Source organism: Scyliorhinus torazame, chromosome 13, assembly GCF_047496885.1.
Source record: "Scyliorhinus torazame isolate Kashiwa2021f chromosome 13, sScyTor2.1, whole genome shotgun sequence".
Classification (NCBI taxonomy): Eukaryota; Metazoa; Chordata; class Chondrichthyes; order Carcharhiniformes; family Scyliorhinidae; genus Scyliorhinus; species Scyliorhinus torazame.
In genome coordinates this window covers 58,014,020-58,033,638 of record NC_092719.1, presented here as the reverse complement: position 1 = coordinate 58,033,638, position 19,619 = coordinate 58,014,020, and the positions used below count along the sequence as shown (strand labels likewise).

The window sequence follows — 19,619 nt, the reverse complement described above, 5'->3', positions numbered from 1 at the left end:
TGGACTCACAAACTTATGACTCAGAGGCGAGACTGTTATCACTTAGCCAGAACAATTTACAATTTTTTAAAAATTACATGGAATCCTTACGTGATAGTATTTCATGTAATCCACTGTAGAATGGCAAATGGAGAAAGCACTTTTTGGATCTTTTAAATGGAAGCAGTGTTGTTTGGCATAGTTTTCTGTAATATAATTTCAAAGTGTGATGATTTTTTTAACGGTTAAGTCCAAACATTAAAATGTGAAAGAAACCTTCTTACTCATTCACATATTTAAAGACATTTGGATTGTTTATTCATATAAAGAGCTGGTCCTCAGAAGATTTCTAGTTATTGAGGAGAAAGGTTGCGGAGATTATCATTTGACAGTGACATAGAATTAATTGTACAATTGCTGAGCTAAGAAATACATGTTTTAAATGAGTGTGCGGAATTGATCGTTAGGTAGGTAAGGTAGCCAACGTGGGTGTAAATTATCCGGTCCCGCCCACCATGGGAATCCTTGTAGGCGGGACGGAATATTTGGCGGACCGTTGACCTCGGTGGAAATTTGTGGTCTCGGGGCTGACGCGACCAGAAAACCCCGCCTGTCATCTTTCAAATCTACCAAATGCAGAAATAAATTTATTAGCTAAAATTAGACTTGACACTTGCAATATTGAAACACATACGCTTAAAATGTGGTGCCTTAAAAGTGCGCCCAATACAGGGCCAAGTTTGAATATTTCCATTTTTCAAATTAACCATCCTCTACATGTGAAACTGCTGATCTTTGGTAACTAAATGAGGAAGTGTCAGCAGTTTGAAACTGTGGGTGGGATTGTCCGGCTGCGTCCTCCCGGCGACCGGAGAATCCCGTCCCAGATCAATGGACTTCTCCATTGTCCACGTCTTGGCAATGGCGTTCTTGCGATGGGCGGGGTGGAAGAATCCAGCCCTGTGAATGTGTTTCTTGCAGGTACTGCATTTAGTGACTCAAAATTCAAGACTCGTCGTCTGCCGAGAGAAGGTTTTTTGGGCACCATCTTGTTGAATGGGAACAGATTTCCATAACGAGTGCGTTTAGCTGAGTGTTTCCCGGCACTCGCAGCGCTGAGAAACCATGCTATCTAGCGGGTACTCTGGTTATATTTGAGGCTTCAGCGTGGAAATCTCTGCTGAGGCCGCACTTAATACCGTTTCCTGCACTGAGGACGTCCTCTCGCCGGAACTCCTCAGTGCAGGAGAAGATCTCTCGACCCCTCCGTCACAACCACCGAACCCGCACCCACCACACCTGTGCAGGGCACTGCCAGACCCAGTCCCCAGCGTGGAAAGAAAACTAGCCTGGCCCTTTGGCACTGCCAACCTGTCACGACCCTTGCCACCTGGCAGTGCCACATGGGAACCCTGGCAGTGCCAGGAATCCCGGGTGGAAACAGCAGTGTCAGGCTGCCACCATGGCCAAAGGTCAAATACCTGAGGGCCTCCGATCCCCAGAGAGACCCCCACAAGTGCCATTCCATCTGGTCCCCGTTTGTGGAGACCAGGGGCGAAATTCTCCCGAAACGGCGCGATGTCCGCCGACTGGCGCCCAAAACGGCGCCAATCAGACGGGCATCGCGCATCTTTGGGGGCCGAGCCCCAACATTGAGGGGCTAGGCCAACACCGGAGGAATTTCCGCCCCGCCAGCTGGCGGAAACGGCCTTTGTTGCCCCGCCAGCTGGCGCGGAAATGACATCTCGGGGCGGCGCATGCGCGGGAGCGTCAGCGGCCGCTGACAGTTTCTCCCGCATGCGCAGTGGAGGGAGTCTCTTCCGCCTCCGCCATGGTGGAGACCGTGGCGGAGGCGGAAGGGAAAGAGTGCCCCCACGGCACAGGCCCGCCCGCGGATCGGTGGGACCCGATCACGGGCCAGGCCACCGTGGGGGCACCCCCCCGGGGCCAGATCGCCCCGCGCCCCCCCCAGGACCCTGGAACCCGCCCACGCCGCCTTGTCCCGCCGTTCAAAAGGTGGTTTAATCCACGCCGGCGGGACAGGCAATTTATCGGCAGGACTTCGGCCCATCCAGGCCGGAGAATCGAGCGGGGGGGCCCGCCAACTGGCGCGGCCCGATTCCTGCCCCTGCCGAATATCCGGTGCCGGAGACTTCGGCAACCAGTGGGGGCGGGATTCACGGCAGCCCCCGGCGATTCTCCAACCCGGCGGGGGGTCGGAGAATGACGTCCCAGAACTGGACAGTGCTTGCCCGAGATCTCTGAGGCGAGGGGGTTAGATCCCGTGCCTCAGGTAGATCACGGGAATGTATATTAGAGTGAGACTTAGCTGACTCACTCTAATAAGCAGATTTGTGAAATAGTGATCCTGCCCACAAGGCGGGATTCAGCTTGCGACGTCTCGTGAGATCACGTTTGATCTCGGGAGGTGGGGAGAGCCAGGGAGATCCCAGGAGAGGGATCTCCCAACACCTTCCAGCCATTTTGCCTTTGGGGCGCAACACAGCTGATAGATCGCGTCCTTTCCTGCTGTTTTGCTGCACCAGGTTGAAGTTCCAATGGCAGAGTTAAAGGGCAGTTTTCTGAATCATCCCATCATCTCATGTAATGATTTAAAACTTCTCAGGCTTAAGTTAAAAAAAATACAAAATAAATCTATTACTCTTTTAGTCAGGATGAACATTATAATGGACCATTACCATTTTCTGAACTGACACAAGGAGAAGGTATTTTTGGTTCAGAACAGCTGTCATCAGTCTTCCAAGAATTAGCAAAGGTGCTGGGTGTACTCTCCACAATGCCCTGTGCTGATAGGAAATCATCATCTGCATCATCATTGAAGGTGCCGCATAAACCTGGGGAAAGAAGTAATACACATCATCACAAGAGAATAGTTACCTCACATCATCTCTTAATGCTTTGAACAATATATTTAATTGGGAGATAAGGAAATGATGACATGCTGCCTTGTGGAGTAATATTATTGATAGTTACGGGGTGGGGGGGGGGGGGGGGGGGGTCAATTCCAGGCTCTCCAGCTTCGGATTTTGGGGAAACCCCAAAGATACACTGGGGGATCCCACTCAGAACTTCCCAGGTAGGCATCGAGACCACAACTACCCAGAAGTGCTTAACTTCCTCTGGCAATTGCACTGCGCTGTGAACCATCCAACAGTGTGATTTGAATCGTTAACCTCAGAAGTTTCCAGTTGTGTTACACCAACAGTAACTCTGAAACAGTTAGAAGATTGAAACCTCTTCTAACATCTGGGTACGTATTGTAAAAAACGGGACTGCCCCCCCCCCCCCACCACACTCCTGACACCCCAGGGGATTCCCGAAACTCTCCCCACTAGCGGGCTCGACTTCCATTCCCCAATCGGGTTAGGTGAAGGGCTGGAGTGCCCTGATCCCCGCCAGCCCCCAATCAGATTACCAACACTCCCGGCACTCATCTCCATTATTTGGTTGGACCAACCCCACGACCCGGCTCACCCACCCCCAATGTCCGACCCCCTCGACAACCCCCATCTTGTCCAACACTTTCCACACTCTGTTGATGTCCGACCACCTCCACATTGCATCTGATTTCTGACCCATCCCATCCCCAAATATACATCAGATTTGAAAAGTAAATGGGAGAAGAAATGGGGCAGAAAACTGCAACCTCACCAATTTGCTAAAAGCACAGACGCAAGAGTGGAGAGAGAGAAAAGGCACAGCAAGGTTCTTGAATGGGAGTATTATGACTTGTGGTGTAAATAAAGGAGGTGAGGGGAATATCTTACACATGCTTCCACCTGTTGATTAAGAAACCTTATTTCCTGCCCACCGCTTATAGAGTATCTTAATTTTCTAATGGTGGGTAAATTTCTAGATTCTGATGGCTTGCTCTTGAATGGACTGTTTGGAATACTTGGGACCCTTCCTTTCACTACCATGGACCTTGTGAGGTTGAAACTGGAGATGAGGGGTGGGGGTGGGATGGCCTTGCGGTATCTGCTTGCGCTTTGCTCTCAACCTATTATTTATGTGAAGCAGAGTGTTGCCTTTATTCAAAGCATTGACAGAGGCCACAAGACAATAAGAAATAGGAACAGGAGTCGGCTATTCATCCCCTCAAGCCTCTTCCGCAATTCAATAGGATAATGGCTGACCAGACGTTCCTCACGTCCACCTTCCTGCCCTTTCCTTATAACCCTTGATTCCCTTACTGATCAAAAATCTATCTATCTCAACGTTAAATGTACATAAGGGCTCTGCCCCCTCACTGTGGCAAGGAATTCCAAACACTCACAACCAGGAGAGAAGAAATTCCTCCTCATCTCAGTTTTAAATTGGCACCCCTTTATTCTGAGACTACGCCCTCTGGTCTGAGACTTCCCCATGAGGGGAAGCATTCTTTCAGTATTTACCCTGCCGAGCCCTTAAGAATCCTATATGTTTTAATACGATAACTTTGCATTCTTCTAAATTACAATGAGTAGAGTCACAGTCTGATAAACCTTTGCCCATAAGACAATCCCTCCATTATCCAAGTTAGAATATAATATAATAACGGCCGGATTGACCTTCCCATGTGCCTTGTGCAATACAAGCTCCCTGCTAATGGGTGGAGGCCCATTAGCTGGGACTTGTAGAAATCACCTCATAAAAGCGGCACAGTGGTTAACACTGCTGCCTCACAGTGCCAGAGACCCAGGTTCAATACTATTCTAAAGCCGGCCTGGATTGGGACCGACGTGATCTGTCATCCCGCGGGGTTAGGACCTTTGTGCTGCATGCCGTGTTGTGTCCTTTTCATTTGGCTTAAAACAAACTGTCATTCGCCTACTCAGGCCTCCTGAGTTTTTATACTCGTGAACCTTCTCTGAACCACCTCCAATGAAACAAAGAGCTGGATTCTCCGGTCCCCCAGGTGCATGTTTCTCGATGGCATGCCAATCACTGGTGCGGGATTCTCTCTTCTCACCGCCGCTTGACAATCGGATTTCTCATTGAAGACACCTCACACCGCAGGTGGGAGAATTGGCTGGAGAATTACAGCCAATATCTTTCCTTAAATAAGGAGGCCAAAACTGCTCACAGTACCATGATGCTGACCAAACGGAGCCATTTCAAACCTAAGGCAATTGTCTTTGAATACAGTGCTGTAGGCTGAGTCAGTTGTGCATAAATGTACCTCTTTCTTAGCCATACCTTTTGTGCTTCCTTTTGCACCCTCAGGCAGCGAGATGTAAAGCTGCATGACCGGAAGTATCTGCACTTGCATTTTCAGTCCAAATGTTGTTGCCACTTGAGTGAACATCGAGGACTGCTGAAACACTGTTATTTCAGCTGTTTAAAGAGAAAAGGTACAGATTTAGCTTGGTTCAGCCAATTTATTTCGTCATCTCTCAAAACCCACAGCAGAACATTTGTTTACCTGTTCTCAGAGGAATTGCAACTTTATTTTCACCAAAATATACATTGCCTTCATTGCTGAACACAATGTTGGTCTACAAAACAAAAAAAGACGCGGGCATGTTTCATTTTAGTGAACATATTGACAGAACTAATGTACGCAAATAAATATGACTTTACAAATTCTCACCTGATTCGTAGTTAGGGTAACACGCTGCAGGCATGGCTGTTTAAATGCTGCTTGACACTGGTGGATTTCTACCTTGATGTTCCAGTGATCCGTCTGTTTTAGTTGTTGGGGGGGGTGGGGGGTGGGGAGGAGAAAGAGGTTAAATAAACAGAATTTAACAAATATCTAAATTCTGAAACAGGTGGGATATTGCTCATCATTTGAAACAACTAATACGCCTCACGTACAAAAACAGCGTAATATGAACAATCGCCGATCATAGTGTAATAGGTGTTGTCGAATGTTGTGAAGTAAGTTGCTTCTTCAATTGTACATCTCCCGGGACAGCTGCGATACGAGCATGACCATTTCCCTCTTTCGCAAATGCTGTGAAGAGAAGAAGAATCAACAACAAAATGACAGCATTTCCACAAAGTAAAACAGAAAGTTCCTGGTGGCAGAAGGCAAATGATCGGCAAACCATACCATGACTGACACGAAGTGTTTCTGATCTCTCCAGCCTGATAAATCGTTCCACTGTATTCGCAAGGACAAGCAGTTTTGGAGATGCATCTGTGAGTGCCTCCGACATTATCAAGAACTTTGCCTTAAAATAGTGGAATTAATACACAAGTTCATTAATTCACAAAGGGAAGTAAATGCCTTGTATTTAAAGAGCAGAACACGCTGCACCACTCCTATTCTGGCGTTATTTCAGTGACAACATACATATTTTTAAATGTTAGACAGAAAATGTATATATTGCTGTTCGCAGTTTGCATTTCAACAAAAAAGACAACCAATGTATTGTCTGCCCCACTTTGCCCTTGGGAAGAAGGTGATAAGTTGCTGTTTTGAACCACCGCAGTCCATGTTGTGTAGCTACATCCTATTAAGTAGGGAGTTCCAGGATTTTGACCCCACGATGATAAAGGAACATGATGGCCGGAATTCTCCGGCTGTTGGGATTCTCTTTTCCCGCTGGCAGCGCACCCCTGCCCACGGCTTTCCCGGTGGTGAGGGGTGGCTTCTATGGGAAATCTCATTGACAAGTGGCGGGAAGATAGAATCCCGGTATCAGCGAGTGGCACGCTGCTGAGAATCACATGGCTGGAGGAACGGCTTCCAAGTCAGAATGATGTGTGGCTTAAGAGCAGCATTTATAGGTGGTGGTGGTACCATCTCCATTTCCCTTATATTTTAGATGCACTGACATCCCAATTATTTCCTATCTGTGTAAGTGAGTAAGTGTCTGCTGTCAGCATTTGTCAAGGGGCGATTTTGAAACATTGACATTGGGGGCTGGTTTCTGTTTTCTCCCAAAACGGGGCTAAGTGTTGACGCCGTCGTGAAAACCGTGGGGCGGGATTTTCCACCGATGTGATTCTCCGTTTTGCCGGCACCCAGGGTTTCCCGAGGGTGTGGGGCTGCCCCACAATGGAAACCCCATTGGCCGGCCGGCCGCCGGTTCCATCATTGACGCGACTCCAAGGCTCGAGTTAAAGATTCTCCCACACGCACACACACACACACACACGTCGCAGGCAAGATGGTGGCGTGGGGAGCAGCGCTGCGATTTAGGGATGGGGAGCTAGAGACCTTCCTGGATGCTGTGGAGGAGAGGAGGCTGGAGGTATACCCCGGGCCGCAGGACAGCAGGCGCCATTGTTCGCCGTGCGTGGGCGGAGGTGGCCAATGCCGTCAGCGCCGTCGGGACGGACAGCCGACCAGTACAGAAAGAAGCGGCACAACCACCTCAGGGCAGCCAGGATGAGTACCCCCTACCCCCACACACATGTGACCCCTCCTTCCCACCTCCTCAGGGGGACGGTCCCACCACCACCCAGACCCACATGGCTGCACCCATACCCTTTCCAGCCGCAATGGCCGGTACCCTGTGTACTAATGCCACCAGAGACCCAACCCCTGGGCTGCATGCGCGCGACCGTCTAACACTGTTGCTGTTTTTGTTTGTCTCCCCCCTTCCCTCCTCCACCTCAGGAGAAGTCCGCGCATAACCGCCGGAAGCGGGAGAAGACCAGCGGTGGGGGACCGGAAGACCTGCATCTCCTCACCATGCCCGAGCAGAGGGCACTCAACATCGTCGGTGGGCTGGAGGAGAGGGAGGTCGCCGTCGCGGAGGTCGGAGGCGCGCCACCAAGTGAGACCCGTCTGCCTGGTTGCAGCTCCTCACAACACATGTATGCCCACCCCTCACACCCTCACCCCACACCCATCTCACCCCCTCACCCCTCCACCATTCACTCCCTCACCCCTCACCCCACACACCAACAGCCCTCACCACCACACGCCTCACCCCGTCTGCCTGTCTACCCTTGCATGCTGTCTTGTGTCGTATAAGACCAGCCGTCAATCGGCCCGGCCCATCCGGGGCACACTGCCCCCAGCCATTGCCAGGTTCGGTGCCCCCCAGGAACCCATGCACGGAAGGCAAGAGCAGCCAGAACACCAGCCCTCTGCCCGAGACTACACAGGACACCACGACCCAGGGGACAGAGACACACAGCACACCATGACCCAGTGCACAGAAACACAGCACACCACGATCCAGGGAACAGACACACAGCACACCACGATCCAGGGAACAGACACACAGCACACCATGACCCAGGGTACAGACACACAGGGTACAGACACACAGGGTACAGACACACAGCGCACCACGATCCAGGGAACTGACACACAGCGCACCACGACCCAGGGGACAGACACACAGCACACCAAGACCCAGGGGACAGACACACAGGGTACAGACACACAGCACACCATGACCCAGGGGACAGAAACACAAGGGACAGACACACAGTGCATCACGACCCAGGGGACAGACACACAGCACACCATGACCCAGGGGACAGAAACACAGGGGACCGATATACAGCAGGCCACGACCCAGGGGACAGACACACAGCACACCATGACCCAGAGGACAGACACACAGGGTACAAACACACAGCGCACCATGACCCAGGGGACCGACACATAGCGCACCATGACCCAGGGGACAGACACACAGGGTACAGACACACAGCGCACCACGACCCAGGAGACAAACACACAGCACACCATGACCCAGGGGACAGACACACAGGGTACAGACACACAGCACACCATGACCCAGGGGACAGAAACACAGGGGACAGGAACACAGCACACCACAACCCAGTGGACAGACACACAGCGCACCACGACCCAGGGGACAGACACACAGGGGACAGACCCACAGCGCACCACAACCCAGGGAACAGACACACAGCACACCACAACCCAGGGACGGAGACACAGGGACAGACTGAGATACTCTCAATTACGACTCAGGAGAGGAGATTGATAATTCAAAGGCTTTAATTACCAGAGAACCAGACAGCTGCCGAGAAGAGTGCTCACTGCACGCTGCCTACTGAACGTAACCTTATATACAGTTTCCTGGGGGCGGAGCCAGAGGTGGAGTCCCCCAGGGTTCCAAACCCGGCTTTAAAGGGGCCTACACATTAAAGGTACATGTGTATACGGATATCATTCATCACACAGACACAGGGACAGACACACAGTGCACATGACCGAGGGGACGGAGACACAGCACACATCACCCAGGGGACAGACACACCGGGGACAGACACACAGCGCACCACAACCCAGGGACGGAGACACAGGGACAGACACACAGCGCAGCACGACCCAGGGGACGGAGAAACAGGGACAGACACACAGTGCACGTCACCCAGGGGACAGACACACAGGGGACAGACACACAGCGCACCATGACCCAGGGGACAGAGACACGGCACAACACTGCACAGGAGACCCCGGACTTCGGATCCGATGAGGACATAGACTTTCCGTCTTTGCTGTCTCCTACACCATCCACCATCTCAGAGACTATCACCTCGGTTGAGAAATTTAGTGGAGAGGCTTCAGGGACCCACACTGGTGAGCACCACACAGCTGCTCCGGTACAGCAGGTGGGGGTAGGAGCAGCCGAGGGGCTGGGCGGTCGGAGGGTAGTCTGGCCCCAGCAACCGGCCAGAGGAGTCCCGGGCTCCTGGAAGATCTATTCCCACCCGTAGTTCAGGTGCAATCAGGGACCCAGGGACCAGAGGAGGGGATGACGGCTGATTTCCAGCACCTGCTCACGCAGGTGGAGTAAAACCGTGTGCTGGAGCAGGGGGTGGTGCCGGTCATGCGTGCCACCCAGGCCGAAACCACACGGGTGGCGTCCGCGGTGGAGGCAATGGGGCCGACGGTGGGACATGGGTCAGGTTTTGCAAGGCTTGGGGCATTCTGTGCAGGCGGAGGCCATGGCCCTGGAAAGGGCTGCCCACTAACAGGCAGCCATGTGCCAGGCTCCTCAGCGTGGCCCAGTCCCAGCAGGTCATGGCTGAGAGCATCGGCGCCATTGCCCAGGTGCGAGCCGGCGTTGCACAGACCCAGAGGGAGATGGCACAGACCCAGAGGGAGGTGGCACAGTCCCAGTCAGGGATGGCCCACTCCCTGTGCTCCATAGCCGCAAACATACAGACCCTGGTCAATACCAGTGCAGGCACCCAAACTGGCAGCACCAGGTGTTGGGGGGACCTCGGGGTTTGGGTCTGCTCACACCCTCATTCCGGGGAGAAGCCCGGGGGCCATCGGGCACCCCGAGGGAGGAGGAGGTGCTGGGCCCGTACTGGTGACTCCTGCAGGGGAGGTTCCAGAACATCGCAGCACCTCGGTCTCACCCCCCCCCCCCCCCTTCCTGCCCCTGGTACATCTGGTGGACAATGGGCACCACAGGGCTGCATGCAGGGCAGCCGCCCCGCCATGGCGGCCGACATCGCTGGACGGTACCCAAACATTATGATCTGCAGGAGCGTGAGGGGGACATGTTAACATGGCGCATGGACCCGTGCACAACCAGGTGCCATGGGCTACATGATGGCCCCAGTTGGCACCACACGCCTCAGCTACGCATGCCCTTCACCCCTGCCCCATCAGTGCCCCTGCTCCTGGCACCTGTCCCTGCTGCCAGGGTGACCGTTTCATGGCACTGCCCTCACTGGGCGCTGTCATCAGTGTAGCCCTGGGTGTTCCCTCCGGTGGTTGTCGCCAGGTGAGTGGGATGGCCAGGGAGGGGTTCAGCACCCACCCATATGGCCATTAAACCTGCGTTCACCCAGTGCCCGTGGTGGGTGGCCAATAATTTGGCCGCCGTAATGGCGCTCCTTGCGTAGGCACCGCCCTGTCATGTCGGGAGCTCACCGACTGCCCCGCCTGTCTACCTCCTTCCCCTCCCTTCCCCTGACCCTGGCAGCCCCCACCCCGCAGAAAGCACAGCCGCTGTCCGTTCCGGGAACCCGCATCCCCCATTCCAAAGCCTACGTCCTCCCGCAGCCGCATCAGCCAACCCGCCAGCTTCATGAATTTTTATAGGTGGTTAGAACCACACCATCGGGAACTCGGCCCAACCTGGCTGCTGGATCGCTGAGGCCCCGGAGAATCGATCGTCAGGGCACTTGAGGCGATTCTCTGGGCCGCGCGACGGGTGCCACGATTCTGTCGAGTTGAGGGGGTCGGGAGACTTCGGAATCGGAGCGAAACCAGAGTCAAAGCTGATTTTGGCGTCGGAGCCGATTCTCCGGACGATCGCTTTTCGTAATTTCGGCGCGATGTCTCGGCAAATCCAGCCCTGGATCTTCAGCGCAAATCGGCCAAATTGTTTTTCAATTCATCCCTTTGCCAAAGCTGCTCCCCGGCGATTCTCGGGCCGAGTGGCCGCCCTTTTTAGGCCCGTTCCGCCGGCGTAGATTAAGGTCGGTATTTACCGGCGGGACCTGGCTGTGCGGGTGGCCTCCCGGGTCCTAAGGGGGCGCGGGGGGATCTGGCCCCGGGAGGTGCCCCCACGGTAGCCTGGCCCGCGATCGGGACCCACCGATCCGCAGGCGGGCCTGTACCGTGGGGGCACTCTATTCCTCCACGTCGGCTACTGTGGACCTCCACGATGGCCGACGTGGAGATGAACACCCCCCGCGCATGCGCTGGGATGATGCCAGCACACGGTTCACGCCACTCCTTCGCGCCGGAGTTGCCCGCCCCGCCGATTCCCGCAGAATCCCGCCCCATATATTTGCATCCTTTCATCCTCCTTTTGCAAAAACTTCTTCCTACATCACCCCCATCGATTGTCTCCATTTCCCTTTGAAATTTGCCTTCCCAAAATTTCTTCCATCCGAACAAATTTTGATGTCACAGGTTAATTCACAGTATCGTAACTAATGGGCAAAATTTAGTAAGAATAATTCAAGCAAAAACAACAAGGCTTCCCAGTATCTTTCAAATCTAGTTACCTTCTGGACATACACAGGTATTCTCACAATGATCACTCTGTTGTTGAGGATTTGGATCTGTACAGGTTGGAATACAGGCTGGGCCACATTCCTTGTATATCTGATTCCCAGGACAGGTAGGCAGAGCTGAGAATGAAATATTCCTCATTTCTTTATCACTTTGACCATTTGAAATGTCACGATTACAAAATATAAACACAGGAAATCATGTTGGATTTGTATTCATAGGAAGAGAACTACTTACTGCAATTTGTCTGAGCCCTCCAGTCTTTCCACGTGAAAAACGTATCTTTATTACATCGCCGTGCAATTTCCGCGAATGAAGCACATTTACAGCCCGATCCTTTACAGCTGCAAACATCTGTCTGACACATCTTCCAGTATTGCCCAATCAGACGGTTGTCAAAGCATGACAGGAACAGACGTGAAATTGCTTCACATTGCTGAGAATAAAAATTCATAACAAGAGAGGTTAGAGTGTCATTCGTTTCTAAACTCCGGAAATGTCTCTTCAAAATGTGATGAGGTGAAATCATTTTCACCGATATTATACAATCAACAGCTCCAGACAGGAATTCTGATTGCCACTATTTTCCCCAAACCCTTGCCTGCACAGGGATGCACAGGGGTGGGTTGGGGTTTGGAGGAGAGCTTCCCTTTCATTTCACCCAGTTTTTAGGTGCAACATAAAGGAAATGGGGACTAATTTTTGACTCAAGCTTTCCTGTGCCTTTTCACACCCCAGAATTGCACAACAGCCAAACTGGAAAATGCCAACGTCTAGAATAGAATGAAACCCGCCTAAAACAGGTGTTAGGCATCCTGCAATATGAAACCCAACCAAATTATAAGCTTATTTTGACAGAACCTATCCAAAAACTCCACAGAGGTTTTACCTGTATCCCCCATAGCTTCAGCAGGATGCCAGCAGAAACCTCAGGTAAATAGCAGCTGCTCAGTTAAGTAAGGTCTCTGTCTTGACTAAGAGTTTCCTGATTTCTGTATAATAGGTGAATATTCTAGCCATCCCTTCGAAGGTACATGAAAGGATAGAAACATTGTTCCCCATCCTCACTGGTGACCATGCATTACAGAGCTACCCTTATCTCAAGTGAGCTGAGGTGCACCATCCTCTGCATGTGGCCCCCAGCAGTAAACTCCAGAGCAGGAAAATGGCTTTGTTTCCAATGCCATTGGGGACCAAATGGAGCATTTCTGGGATGGAGGGAAGAATTGGCCAACTTCCATAATGCCAAAGATGTGCCCCAAGTTCCATTTGCCAGCCTTCTGGAAATGAGCCCCCCCCCACCCCCACCACCAGTACGCTGAAAATTATAAAAGTGTTTAGAGGACCATGTTGGTCTTCATCGCAAAACAAATTCCAAGATCGCCGACCATGGAATTTTGGAGCCTTCATCTTTTACTGCATATTTAAATATTTTCATGATTTTTGCTTGCACAAGTATGAATTTGGCCAGAGCTGCCAACTCAAACATGTGGCCACAGGATATCAGTTACCCTTCTTCCCTTAGCCCTCTCTGCAATTCTTTCTATTCCACTCCGCCTCATGAGTTTTTCCAGCTTCTTCTTGAACGCATCCATGCTGTTCAATTCAACCGACAGGGTTGCAATGAGGTCTGGAATTGAGAGATTGGTAATTGTCCATAGCTCACAAAGAACCTATGGCATGTCTGTCCATTAGAGAGAGATGATTAAAGAGAGGTGCAGCAAAGTGGTTAGCACTGTTGCCACACAGCATCAGGGACCTGGGTTCAATTCCGGCCTTGGGTGACTGTCTACGTGGAGTCTGCACATTCTCCCAGCGTCTGCTTGGGTTTCCTCCGGGTGCTCCGGTTTCCTTCCACAGTCCAAAGATGTGCAGGTTAGGTGGATTGGCCATTGCTACAACACCCTGGGCTACTGCGCGGTCAATTCCAACCCCATGTGCCCTGAAGTCACAACACAAGTGAATCAATTATAAAAATACCCAAAGTCTTTGGCCCTTGGCTGCAAATAACTATAGTCACCATGTTTGTAAATTTAAACACAATTACTGTTTATTTACAACAAAACCTATCTTGAAATATGCAATAAATACAACTGGTTAACAACAAGCTAGTACCCACTGTAACCTAACTCCACATTTTACACACACACACACATGACAGACAAATAGAGTGGTGGAAAGGGGTAAAAAAACATTAGTGGAGGGAAGAAAATAGTATTTGTTTCAGATGATGGTCTTTAGCACACTTTCGTCACAGCAAGCTTGCAGATTAAAGTCTTTGGTTTCCAACTTGTAATGATCTTCTTTGTAGATTCATTCATTCAGGTACTCTCTAGGTTAGAAATGTATTATTCACAGCTTTGCCTGGAGAGGCACCTTATTTCTAACTGTGCTGTCAGTTCGTGCTTTGGCTTCAGACCTCTGTAGTTCCAGGAAAACAGCATCCAGAGGCTTTCTGAAGAGAGAGTCTGTCCTCACAATAACCTTCTGGAGATAGCTAGTTGGATATTTCTGGAGAAAGTTACCTGGATCTTTCTTTCACCGTGCTTCCAGAATCGAAACTGAAACCAAACTCAAGCCTTGGAGTCTGAAAAGCATTCCAGTGGGATCAGATCCAATCACCACCTGTTACCGGGCAGAGTGCAGCCTTTTGGGCCCATCTATTGGCCACCAGTCAATCATCAAACCGAGCCCCAACCCTGCCACTGATGACGGCCAGTCTGCAGCAACTTCTGTTTAAACCAGCACAGCCTTCGGATTCTTCTTGCTTAAATTAAAGGTACAGGCTCTTGTCTTAAAGTAACATGCTCAAAAATGTAACAGCAAAAAATAAAGGAAAGGGGGAATAAAGGAATAAACAGGAAGGACCCTTGCCCCATGCTAAATTGCCCCTTAGTGTCCAAGGATGTAAAGATTAGGTTACCGAATTAAGGGGAAAGGTTGAGGGAGTGGACCTGGATAGAGTGCTCCTTCGGAGGGTCAGCACAGATGCAATGGGCCAAATAGCCTCCTTCTGCACTGTCAATATTCTATGATGAATTGAACAGCTTGAGGGACACCACTCTATATCAAACATGGGGCAAGGGAAGGAAGCAGGTCTTCATGTATTACCACAGCCAGCACAGTGCTGTTGGCATTATTCTGCACCATACTCTAGCCATCCAGCCAACTGAGCTAACCACCTCTACATCTGTAATAATGCTTTATTTCTTGATGAGGAATCAAACCTGAACCACGGCAGTGAGAGCAAGTAATCCGAACCTCGAGACTACCAGGGAACCGAGAAGCCCTAGAAAGGCCCAAACTGAGCATTGATGAGCAGGCTATTGCTGAGTAAATCCCTTAGTAACATTGTTGCCAACACCTTCCGTTCCTATCATGATGATTTGGAGTAGACTGGTGGGGCTATAATTAGCTGGGTTGGTTTGGGCCTGCTCTTTGTGCACTGGACGTACGTGGGCAATGCTCCACGTTGTTCGTTGATGCCAGTGTTGTAGCTCTGCTGTAACAGTTTGGCTGAGGGCACAAATAGTTCTTCAGTACTATAACCAAGGAGACTAACTTGTGGATGAGCCACTGCTGCTATGGAAGATGTCTAAAGGCATGATGCGGTAACCAAGAATCCAAAAGTCATGAGGAATGGTGCCTAGGATTGCTGTTGGGCTTGTTATGAATTAAGGTAACTAGAAGCTCAATATATCCATTCATTTGAGGCCTGCGGGATTAACATAACTTTACACAATTGGTTCCGTAAAAAAAAAATCCAACATTACCAGTTTGGAAACTTGACAGCTGGAAATATTTCCTGACAGTTTAGGGTTATTATGAGACAAAATAATTTGAGTCCTCAAACATAAAAGCAGAGGTGGGGCCCAAAACATATTTTTAATAGTTTACATGTTCTCCAGTTTTGTTTCTTAAGTGATTTGGTGTTCAAACTTAACTAATTCATGATCACCGGCAAGTTCAAGTTAAAGTCCCTTATCTTCCTTCATACACATTGACTACTTGAAATGTTAAACAATATTTCATGCGTGCTATAGGTTTAAATTCAACTGCATTGATATTTTATGGTGGATTTTGAGTGGAATTTTACCTTCCCAGAGTGAGTGAGTTTGGGAGCAGGTTGGTCAGGGTTAAATGTTGAAATTGGCAGCACATCAGGAAGCTGATTCCAACAAATCAGCTACTAGTTCGAACGGCAGCACATAATTGTCACCAGGAGGCTTACATTAACACTGCAATGAAGTCACTGTGAAAAGACCCTAGTCGCCACACTCAGACGCTTGTTCGGGTACACAGAGGGAGAATTTAGAATGTCCAATTCACCTAACAGCACATCTTTGGACTGTGGGAGCACCCGGAGGAAATCCACGCAGGCACAGGGAGAACGTGCAGACTCCGCACCGACAGTGACTCAAGCCAGGAGTCGATTCTGGGACCCTGGAGCTGTGAAGCAGCAGTGCTAACCACTGTGCTACCGTGCCACCCTTCAGCCACGTACAGGAAACTCCCTTGAGAACGACAGTTTGTACTTACTGGGAGACCACGAGCTATTTCTAAAGAGATATTTTCAACTTTAACTGCGGATGCATGGATTTCCCAAGCTTCCTGGAACTCACCAGTGAAAGCAAGGTGAGATCACTGTGCCAAATTGTGTTTGTGGGAGGATTGCTGAAGAAATTACAGGGAAAAGTTCCATTCCCTGAGTACTGAGATCTGCTTGCTTGTCTAATTGTGTGAAAAGCTTTTGCTTGCTGTGCTTGTAGCAGATTTGTACCTCACAATTTACAGGTGGCTTCTGCATATTTAAGAGGTCTCTTATATAAATGACTTGGAAGAAAACATAGCGGGTCTGATTCGCAAGTTTGCGGATGATACTAAGATTGCAGGAGTTGCGGATAGTGATGAAGATTGTCAGAGAATACAACAGGATATAGATACGATGCAAAATTGGGCAGAGAAATGGCAGATGGAATTTAACCCGAACAAATGCGAAGTGATGCATATTTGTAGATCCAATTCAGATGGGAGCTATAAAATAAATGGTAGAACCATCAGGAGCATAGACACAGAGAGATCTGGGCATGCAGGCCCACAGATCCTTAACAGTGGCAGCACAGGTGGAAATGGTGGTAAAGAAAGCATGTGGCATGCTTGCCTTCAACGGACGGGGTATCGAGTATAAAAGCTCAAAAATTTTGTTACAATTATATAGAACGTTGGTTAAACCACATTTGGAATATTGTGTCCAATTCTGGTCACCGCACTACCAGAAGGATGTGGAGGCTTTGGAGAGAGTACAGAAAAGGTTTACCAGCATGTTGCCTGGTATGGAGGGTATTAGTTATGAGGAGAGATTGAATAAACTGGGATTGTTCTCCCTAGAGAGACGGAGGCTGAGGGGTGACCTGATAAAATTATTAGGGGTATAGATAGGGTGAACAGTTGAAGGCTTTTCCCAGGGTGGAATTGACAATTGCAAGGGGGCACAAGTTCAAGGTGAGGGGGGATAGGTTCAGTGGAGATGTGCAGGGAAAGTTTTTTACACAGAGGGTGGTGGTGGCCTGGAATGCATTGCCAAGTGAGGTGGTTGAGGCAGATACATTAACGACCTTTAAGACTGATCTGGATGGGCACATGAACAGACGGGGTACAGAAGGATACAGGCGGTTGGTCTAGATAGGATACGCGATTGGAGCAGGCTTGGAGGACCGAAGGGCTTGTTCCTGTGCTGTATTGTTCTTTGTTCTTTGTTGTTCTTTGTACACCATTTGGAAGGTTGGTGTGTCTAAGCGCTATATTGTCATTTATCACATCGCCATAGGTGCCCCCTTGTGGTCAGGTGGAGACCAAGATCAACAGCTGCAGCAAGGGGTTTGGATGTTGGACAACCACCAGCAGCATCAATCAGAGCTGCAGCATCTGACTTCTCCTCACAAACCTGCCACTCCACAGGAGAGAAGGGATGAGAAAAGAGGTGCAGCTTTCAGAAGGTGGTATGCCCAACATAGGGTGTCTACAGGCAGAAGATCAGCCTCCTAGACATCAACTCCTCAGGGGGTTAATGGGCTCACATCAGGTGGTGACAGACATTTGGAGGACTTCCTGCCAAGTGAACCTGGAGCCCTGTTTTATAAGAGTCCACAAATGCATCACACAGGTGACCCAGTGCCATGTTTGCCAAAGCAGACACTTATGTATACTTAGGGCAGGATTCTCCAGCTGTTTGCTGGTGGAGGGTCCTCTGGGCCCGTGGGTTTTCCAGCTGTGTGGGTGGCTTCAATGGGAAATCCCACTGACAAGCAGGGGGAGTAGAGAATTCTGCCACCAGCAAATAACATGCTCACTCGCAACGGTAATAAGGCGGAATCGCAAAGGAGAAACTCGGCCTTCGGCATCAATGATGCCAGTCAGAGTGAGGGGCCACTCATGTTTGCATCTCTGGTTGGCCTCCCCCATGTGTAAGGCCTTGTTGGCTGCACCACAATGGCAATCAAAGCACCCCACCCCATTCACCAAGGAATGTTTGTAAATCATAAAGATTCTATTTCATCTGGTCAGTTGGTCTGAAACCATAGAAAGATCATCGTGCATTTGTGCGCAAGATTCCCAGGGAGCTTCTATGATAAATTCATCATATGTCAATCCATCTAGATCGACTGAGCATCTCACACCTCAGAACAAACATATCAGTTGGCTGCTTAGAAACCAGCGCTACCCCTTTAAAAAGATGACTGCTGATATCCCCAGGAGCCTAAGCAATGACGCCCAGGAGAACTATAATCAAAGCCATATAACAATGAGATGTTTTACTGAACAAGCAATTGGCATATTGAAGATGTTCTTCATACAGGTGCCCATCCAAAGTACCTTCCAGGGTCACCAGAATGATGGTGGAGTCCTGCACCATGCGCAGTGAAGCATAGCAGGAAGGACTGGACTATCAGGAGGTGCAGAGTGCAGGACCTCTTCGGAGGAGTAGGTTGAGGAACATCGTGCATTTATGGGGAGACGGTGGCATAGTGGTAATGTCACTTTAAATTCGATTCGTAAATCTAGAATATAAAGCTACTCTCAACTATCATCGATTGTCGTCGAACTTCATCTGGTTCACTAATGCCCTTTAGGGAAGGAAATCTGCCATCCTTACCTGGCCTGACCTATATGTGACTCCAGACCCATAGCAATGTAGTTGACTCTTCATTTCCCCCTGAAATGGACTGGCAAGCCTTTCAATTCAAGGGCAATTAAAGAAGGGTACCTAATGCTGGCCTTGCCAGCGGCAGAAATGCCTATGAAAGAATAAAGAAAGAAATCGATGCAGTCAGTGATCTAACAGCGCCGCACAGCACCACCCAGTATAACCTCTTAGTAGTGCGATTCAGTTAGATTTCATGAGTGGATCCATCTGACAACCACATTTGACCCGAGCCCCCACCGCCACAATCCACAAAGCATTCCTTTCAATGATACCCATTGCTCGGCTTGAAGTCTTATCTCACCATTCATCACAAGTGAGATGGTCACTTACCAGGCTGCAGGGAAAAGTGGGCAATTCAGTTCAGTGAATTGTATGTTGCTCATAAATTAAACAGAAACGTAACAATCTAACAATGTGCGTCTATTGTGATACAAATCTTTACTCTTTCTTTCTCTGCTACTCCTACATGGTGCACGGCCTGGTTTCAGCATGGTACAGGCCGGCAGTTCAGAT

General features: G+C 49.9%; 1 protein-coding gene across 50 annotated transcripts in view; it reads right to left on the bottom strand.

The window, feature by feature from the left end:
* LOC140388045 (mucin-5AC-like) overlaps positions 1-19,619 on the bottom strand; it is a 206,081-nt gene that overhangs the window by 161,326 nt on the left and 25,136 nt on the right. For all 50 annotated transcript variants that reach the window (XM_072471585.1, XM_072471595.1, XM_072471594.1 and 47 more), the window contains exons 7-15: positions 12,140-12,338; positions 11,896-12,021; positions 6,038-6,158; positions 5,800-5,938; positions 5,573-5,665; positions 5,405-5,477; positions 5,179-5,316; positions 2,679-2,834; positions 91-185 (exon numbers count right to left, since the gene is read on the bottom strand). In XM_072471585.1, the coding sequence (XP_072327686.1) occupies positions 91-185; positions 2,679-2,834; positions 5,179-5,316; positions 5,405-5,477; positions 5,573-5,665; positions 5,800-5,938; positions 6,038-6,158; positions 11,896-12,021; positions 12,140-12,338 (1,140 nt within the window). The remainder of the gene's footprint in view (positions 1-90; positions 186-2,678; positions 2,835-5,178; positions 5,317-5,404; positions 5,478-5,572; positions 5,666-5,799; positions 5,939-6,037; positions 6,159-11,895; positions 12,022-12,139; positions 12,339-19,619) is intronic.